Raw genomic sequence first — 7,567 nt, 5'->3', positions numbered from 1 at the left:
CGAACATACACACTTTAAGTGTATGTGTGAATACTTATGGCCTTGTATCAACTTTTGTCATCATAATATAAATATACTCTCCCATTGTGCAATTGAGTCTTGCTCTTGCCTAAACCTCTTGCGCTAATCATCTTCCTAAGTGCATACTAGTGAACTTATGTGAGGGAGTGTGTGAGGTGAGAGGAGGGACAAGGACCCATAGTCCAAACGCAGTGGTGTGAGGGAGTGTGTGAGGTGAGAGGAAGGATGAGGATCCAACGGAGTGGTGTGATGATGCTTATGGGTGACGAAACTAGCCTCCTAAGGAGGAGTGGAGTTCTTGGAGTGTAGATCGATCTCAATCGATGACAATGAAGTCCCCAAAACAATATTTGGAGTAGATGTGGATTGATTCCCTTCCCTTATCTCTAAGCTTATGCATTATGGGTTAAGACAAGAAATGATATAAATTTGTGGAAATTTGGGAGAAGAGTTGTAGCTCATCTATTCTTATGGTAGTTTCTGGAGACATTGGGAGGGCACAATAAACAACTCTCTAGAGCATAGAGAACGTGCCTACCTAGCAAGAACTTTGATTAAGTTGACACTTTTTATGGTAGACCAATGCCACTTTAAAGATGAAAGCATCGAGGTGTTGGGAACCTCCACTTGCTTAGTGTTAGGAAATCTTGAATCTATAGGAGAAACTCACTATCTAAGCTTTGGTAATGATTTATTAGCATTGCAAATGTAGTGTATGTGTAGGAGTTAAAAAAATGACACATCGTTTAATAGCTTGTTTAAAGTTGGGCATCTTATTAGGAGGAGTCTTGGGCTAGTCACATGCTCCTCCTTGATGTTGCACCTCTTGCCACTATGATGCTCCAATGGGTAGTCGAACCTACACAATCCACTTGGCTAAAATTTAAAAAAGGTTGTAAAATGCCATTTACAAATGGTCTCTGTTTGTGAGATAAAGAAGATATGGCCATTCTAAAATGTCATTTAAATACAATAAATATATAACTCAATTGTATTATATATACATTTGTAGTTATATAACTAATATAGCTAGAATATCTATAATTATAGTATATATAACTTTAATATATATAAGTAATTGTATATATTTAACTATAGTATATATCTAATTGAATGTAAATAAATATAGTATATAGCTAACTTTGTATGTTTAACTAAGTATATATCTCTATAATATACATAGTTTACTATTTTAGTCCATGATTTATGGGGGGATGTTTGTGCGTATGTGCATGCGTGTGTATTTGTTTATGAGTATTTTCAAGTCTAAAATAAATGTAATAGTATTAATGAGCTTGTGATAACTGGTGGCTTAAATTTATCCGTGATCTAGACTCTAGATTTCTTTTGCTATTTGTAAGATTAATGGGCTTGCAAGTGAAACTTGTAAGTGGCTGCTAGAGTGGTGGCTTAATTTTATAAGTGACTCTAGATTTCTTTTGTTATTTGTAAAATAAATGTAGTATTAATGGGCTTGCAAGTGATAACTTACAATTGGCTGCTAGAGTGGTGGCTTAAATTTGTAAAATAAATGTAGTATTAATGGGCTTGCAAGTGATAACTTACAATTGGCTGCTAGAGTGGTGGCTTAAATTTATACACGACTCTAGATTTCTTTTGCTATTTGGGGATTGCTAGCAGGTGTGCACATAAAATCTTATTAATGATTGAAAACTGATTTGGCTTGTACATTTAAAAAAACTAAAGCAACACTTTCAAACATTAAAAAATAGAAAATCCAAGTCATCCCTCTAATTGTTGACTAGATGGCTTTTGACCCAATAATGTTGCCCACTCTCCACTACATCTTGTTGAAGTAGGAGAAAACATAACTAGAAGCTGCTTGAGCTTATCAGAGATGCAAAACCTGATGCCAAATTTACAAAAGCGCTACTGCATGCCCACAAAATGTCTTGTTTGTTGAAACCAATTAGCCACAGTTAAACTTTTTTTTGTATTTGTTGGCATGAACCTCAATTTGTACCAATGATGGACAACCTTACCTCCTACAAGATATTGCATGCCCCCTACAATGGCCAAAATTTGGGCACTCTATAGTGATGAAAAAACAGGGACTCTAACTATAAAAAAAAACACTTGACATGCTTTTGGTGTCTTGACTTGGGTGGTGCGGGCCAGCCGTTACCTGTTTGGTCCAATGATAACAACTGTAGTTTCCGCCGTCCCTTTGTGAAAAGATGGTGGAGCTGATCGGGTAAAAAATAAAACGTCAACCGGCTATGGTGATTTTCAAGCTCTGTGGTGAAATTCCAAGCCCATGGCTAGCCGGTTGAGCCAAGCTATGGAAGATCTATACTTGTACTGTGAATCGCAAGAAGTGGAAAGACTGCTAGGGCCTGTTCTAACATGTCAAAATTAGGGTTTGTTCCTCATCTGTGGAGCCTGGACATAGCCGCCATGACGCGGACCAGGCTTTCATGACCAGCATGAAGCTCTGATCGCTCTTGTGGGCCCCAGCGATGCTAAGGTTTTCATGAGAAGAGCTGGGAGCTAGGGTTTCCCTGTGGCCTGTCTGGCTATGGCGAACGAGAAGGCTCGAAATGCTGACCCGGATCTGGGCCTGGGGCTTTGATGGACGTTAGGGCGACATGTGGCGATGGTGGATGAGCAGCCGTTAGGGTTTCACGAAATGTGGTAATGGCGGATGAGCAGAAGGGGGTGGAATTCAAAAGGGGGTGGAATTCAAAAGGGGCCTTGTGGCTATGGCGGGGAAGTAGAAGGGGCTAGGTTTTTTTTCTCAGACTATGTCTATGGCAGTCCGGTTAGGAATTCGTTTTGCAGATGTGTTGCCATCGTCATGATAAGACAGCCGGCTATGGCGCACCTGCTATGGTGTAGATTCGCAGAGCTGCAGGCATCATCATCTTATTCCTGAACATCATCATCAGAGAGCCATGGCTGGCTATGGCGGAACAAGCTCCCTATGGTTAGGGTTTCGAACAAGTCACGGTGAGCCAGTTTCTTGTTTTATTTTATAACTTTTTTTTTCTGCTTCCGAATTCCGAGTTTTCTCTTTCAATGTTGGGCCCAATGCCTGCATTGTGAGCGCATTTTTTTCTTGGCAATAATATTTTCAGTTAAGAGGTAGACTTCACTGCTCAGAAGATAAATTGTGTATGGGTGCGCGCGAGTGCGTGTGTGTGTGTGTGTGTGAGAGAGAGAGAGAGAGAGAGAGAGAGAGAGAGTGTTTGGGGGGGGATCGGATTGGAGTCTGGACATCATTGTTTTCCCTTTTTTCTTCACATGATGATCCATCTCTCTCCTAAGTCCTTTAGGCTTAGCGTACATATCAGGGAGCATTGATTCTTTTTCCCCTTCTTTCACTGCAGCAACGCACTGATTGCCTTTTTCCAGAAAAAAGATCCTCCCATCATCCCTTTCCCTCCCTCCCTCCCTCTCTCCCTCCCTCCCTCGTCCCCCTCCTCTTTCTTTTCTGAGCCCATGATCTCCCTTTCTGCCTGGCATCAAGGCCGTTTGCTTGATCAGCACATCTTGCCCAAACAGTGAAAGTTTGGTGAGGTTTCCTTTTGTTGCCGAGGGTTTCCTTGCATATTTCTCACCCCTTGCTTTGCCGCCTCCTGATCAGCACTCTCTCTCTCTCTCTCTCTCTCTCCCCCTTTTCCAGAAAATACCTTGACCTTCCTTATTGGTGAAGTTTCCTTGCTTTTCTCTTCGCACCTTCTGCTCAGCCCTTCTCTCTTTCTCTGCCGTGTAAGATGCCCCCCTTTCCTGTTGTTCTTTCTTCTTTTCCACCCCTTAGTTTGTCCTCACCTTAGTTCCTAGTCTTCCCTGTTATTTCTCTCCCATCTGCCTTGCAGGATTTCTTTTGCATAATCTCATCTGCTTTCTGTGGATCTCTGTCTCAGCAGCCGTAACGCTTATCTAGATCTACTGATCTGTGCATTCACTGCATCCTTTATCGCGCTTGGATGTTAATTATAGGAAGCTTTATGTAAAATATGTATGAATTACCGACAAGCTGTTGTCAAGATAACAAGATAACACCTTTCTGAATGAAAGTCAGGTGTGAGACTTGATCAAGGAGTGAGCCTTTCTTTAGCTATGATTTTTATACTACTTGGCTAACATTCGTCTCGACATTCTAAGGGTAAAGGTCTGGGAAACAAAGATCAGTTGTGATCAAGATCTGAGTTTTTTGGAGGTTAGAGTGGCCCTTTCTTGCCCAGATGTGCCTGCTTGCTTCAGCAGTATTTGCTGTAGCAAGGTAGAGTCCTTCCCAAGTTTGGTAAAGAGCATACTCAGAATGGCCATTATTGAGCAGCTTGTTGATCGTATCCTTTTCTGATGTGGTCTATCTACTTAGTCTGATTGAGGACAAAATTTTGACCCTTGCAAACCAATTGTAGTCAAATATTCGGCAACTCAGTCATAATCACATCTAGGAGCACTTTCATCAATTGTTAGCTTATTTTTGTTTTCTCACTGTCCTTGATGGAGCATTGGGACATGCCACTTGCATTTGTAGCAGGTGTAAGGATGCCGTCTGCTTCTACCTGTTACTGATCTTCTGAAATGAATCTCTTGTTTCCTCAACTCAGTCTGATCGCAGAATCGGTCCGCAAGCTCGAAAACATGAAGATGAACATCCAGAAGAAGGCACGTGAAAAAGTGGAGGTTAGGGTTTCAAAGACTTTCACATGTTTTAAGATTCATATGGGCCTGCAATTCTTTTGGACAATGGTTTCTGTTCTCTGTCACAGGTAATGACTAGTAAGGACGTTTCTACTGGGCTGGATCAGCAAGTTCATCCCAGCCCAACCACTGACCCACTCACCAGCTCTGGAAGTGTGATTTCTTCAGAGGGAGCAGATGTAGCAAGCTCATATAGTTCCAGGGATGAAAATCAGGAAGTGACTTCTATTGTAACACCTGATGGGTTGCTCTATCCACATTCAGCTATCTACTCAGGCATGTGTGAGATGTTATCCATACTAAGGTTGAGATATGTTGTTGAATTGTAGAGGTCTTGTACCAAGTTCTGCCTTGTTTTGGAAATCAAGAGGTTCTGTCTTGCAGGCTCCTCCTCTCCTTTCATGAACGTGCATAGCTACATGCCTTATTCAATTGATGGTGTACAATATTATAGTCCGGTAAGCTTTTCAGATCTGGTTGTATGTAGAAGCTAGCAACGTTGATGTGTCTGTATCTCAGAAGTTACCAACTTTTTCTTCTGATCGTGCAGGTCATAGATTATAGTTTGAACCAGCCCTTTTATGGCTCTTTCTCATGTGGCTTACAATATCCTGCTCAGGGATACTTGTGTGGAACGCAGGTGTACCAGTATTCACCTCAGGCCTTTTATGAACAGGTTCCTAGTGGACATTATTTTTCCGCTCCTCTAGGCTTATTACCTGCGGGAGGGATGATGCTTGATCCCCAAGATCCAGCTCAATTAGGGGTAGTCATGTCAAGTGAATTCACAAATATCAGTGGATATGCAGTGCCTTTGCCTGGGCTTCCATTAACAATAGTGCCGCCTCCATCTTTGCCTGGAAAAGGTGCTGCTTCAATTCCTGCAACTCGCTCATCATCTCACACTCTCAGGGCTTCTGCCCCAGCTTGGGTTGAATCGACCTCCTCCAAACATAAAGGTTTGCAAAATCATGGTAATGCAGCTGGAATTCAGCTGGGCGCCTCTCAACCCAGTGTTTCTCTTCGCACGAATAAATCTGCATCATCAGCAACTCCTGCAGTACTCGGGGCAGCTCCATACAAATGTCCTCCAGCTGCAGCGATCACTGCTTCAGCTAGTCATAATGTAACTGGGGATCCTAATTCCTCTGTCCCCCCAAGCGGGTCTACTGTGAAAGTCAATAGCTGCTTGGACGGTGATATTAAGCGGGAAGGAAAAGTAGCCAGCTCTGTAAATAGCCCTAGTGTACCTCTAGATACGTGGGTCTCAAAAGTAAGAGGTCACCCAGTCCCTGCCATTACGACCCCCAAGGATTCCTCTGGGACAACTAACAATTATTTAGGTCCGTGTCTCCCTAATGGGGAGGAGTATAATTCATCTAATTTTGTGGTTAAATATGATCAGGCAAAATACTTTATTATCAAGTCTTATAGCGAGGACAATGTCTATAGAAGCATAGAAAACAGTGTTTGGGCAAGTACCCCTAATGGAAATAAGAAGCTGGATGAAGCATACCAAGATGCCCAATGCCGAGCTACTGGGAAGAGCTCTCGATGTCCAGTGTTTCTCTTTTTTTCTGTAAGTCTGGCTGCTACACACTCAATTCGCTCTGCTTTTTGCTCTTTGACACTTACATGAGATTCCAATTGCCTCAATCAAGCTTTGGTTGACTTTGTTGCGTGTGGTTGCACGGCAGGTGAATGGAAGCAGGCAATTCTGTGGTGTGGCGGAAATGACAGGCCCTGTAGATTATACTAGGACTATGGCCTTTTGGGAGCAGCATAAGTGGAGTGGCTCCTTCCCAGTAAAGTGGCATATTATCAAGAATGTGCCCAATTCTCAGTTTCGGAAAATTATTCTTGAAAATAATGAAAATAAACCAGTGACTAATAGTCGTGATACTCAAGAGGTATTTTGGAAATACTGAAGGATACATGCATGCATGCACTCTGGATCAAATGTACCTCTGCATTTGTTGGCTTTGCATGCCTCTGCAATGCTTGCCTTGTGTTTATTCCTCTTAATATCAAGTTTTGTCTTTGTACGTGGCAGGTTAACCTCCAACAAGGTCTTGAGATGCTCAGCATATTTAAGAGCTACCCCGGCAGGGCATCAATTTTAGATGACTTTCCAATGTTTGCCTCTCAGAAAGTGATGCAAGATGTGCAACTGCAGCACTGGTCTCCTCAGTGTTTTCCTAAGATTGGTGAACTTCTCAAAGATCAGGATGAAGCTGGTGGTTCAAAAACAGCAAAGCTGAATTTACCTGCTTCAAAATTCTATGATGTTGGACAAAAGCCAAAAGAAGTCATTTGTCAAGAGAGAGGATGCCAAAGTGTAGCGAAGGAGTCGTAGATGCCAGGACTGAGATTTTAGAGGGTCCAGATGGAGAGTTGAGAACATCAGCATCAAGTAGCAAGGATGAAGGGGGGGGGGGGGGGGGTGGGGGTGTTTGCATAATGCTGCACTCAAATCTCTGAGAAACAGTGGGAGAAATATGCTCTCTGCTGCCTGGATTTCATCCCTGCATGGTTGCATTTGGTTAGTCTGTTAGTGCATTGCTCTCTTGTTTGCCTCCCTTATTGGGCTGCTGCACAAGGAGAGTAAAGGACATGCAACTTTTGTAGCTTCTCAGAAGCCTTAAGAAGGGTGAGAATCGACAAGCAGAGCATGAACTCACATCTGGCTGCCTTTTGTAGTCACATTGGTTGGATGCAGTTTTTGAATGGCCACTGATGCTCTGGCCCTGGTAATGTACAGACTTTCACCAATAGCCATATAGAATCACCTAAGGTGGTAATACTACTGTCGTGAGCAGTTGGACTCTGTATAAGTGGTTTAAATAAAGACCGACCTTCTAGTTGCATAAAA

At 42.5% G+C, this 7,567-nt stretch overlaps 1 protein-coding gene across 4 annotated transcripts; it reads left to right on the top strand.

Moving 5' to 3' along the window:
• Positions 1–1,755: 1,755 nt before the first annotated feature.
• Positions 1,756–7,567, top strand: LOC147634460 (uncharacterized). 4 transcript variants are annotated; one of them, XM_086803532.1, is made up of 7 exons: positions 1,756–2,991; positions 4,602–4,659; positions 4,764–4,971; positions 5,080–5,153; positions 5,246–6,274; positions 6,393–6,605; positions 6,749–7,567. In XM_086803532.1, the coding sequence occupies exons 1-7, from the start codon at positions 2,966–2,968 to the stop codon at positions 7,049–7,051; spliced, it is 1,911 nt and encodes a 636-aa protein (XP_086659658.1). In that variant the 5' UTR covers positions 1,756–2,965; the 3' UTR covers positions 7,052–7,567. The 4 variants fall into 4 exon arrangements, with proteins under 4 accessions (XP_086659658.1, XP_086659656.1, XP_086659657.1 ...); XM_086803530.1 differs by having other exon boundaries at positions 4,602–4,677; XM_086803531.1 differs by lacking the exon at positions 1,756–2,991 and adding an exon at positions 3,316–4,334 and having other exon boundaries at positions 4,613–4,677.

Source organism: Cibotium barometz, chromosome 10 (assembly GCF_041138505.1).
Source record: "Cibotium barometz isolate CiBa-2024 chromosome 10, ASM4113850v1, whole genome shotgun sequence".
NCBI lineage: Eukaryota > Viridiplantae > Streptophyta > Polypodiopsida > Cyatheales > Cibotiaceae > Cibotium > Cibotium barometz.
The sequence above is the reverse complement of the archived record's forward strand: the minus strand, read 5'-3'. Positions and strand labels throughout refer to the sequence as shown.

Bases quoted from the DNA above. Each gene is read 5' to 3' on its own strand.
- LOC147634460 (XM_086803530.1), top strand. From the start codon at position 2,966: ATGGTTAGGGTTTCGAACAAGTCACG. The intron at 4,678-4,763 runs GTTAGGGTTTCA...TCTCTGTCACAG, and splicing joins AGGCACGTGAAAAAGTGGAG to GTAATGACTAGTAAGGACGT. The intron at 6,606-6,748 runs GTATTTTGGAAA...TGTACGTGGCAG, and splicing joins ATAGTCGTGATACTCAAGAG to GTTAACCTCCAACAAGGTCT.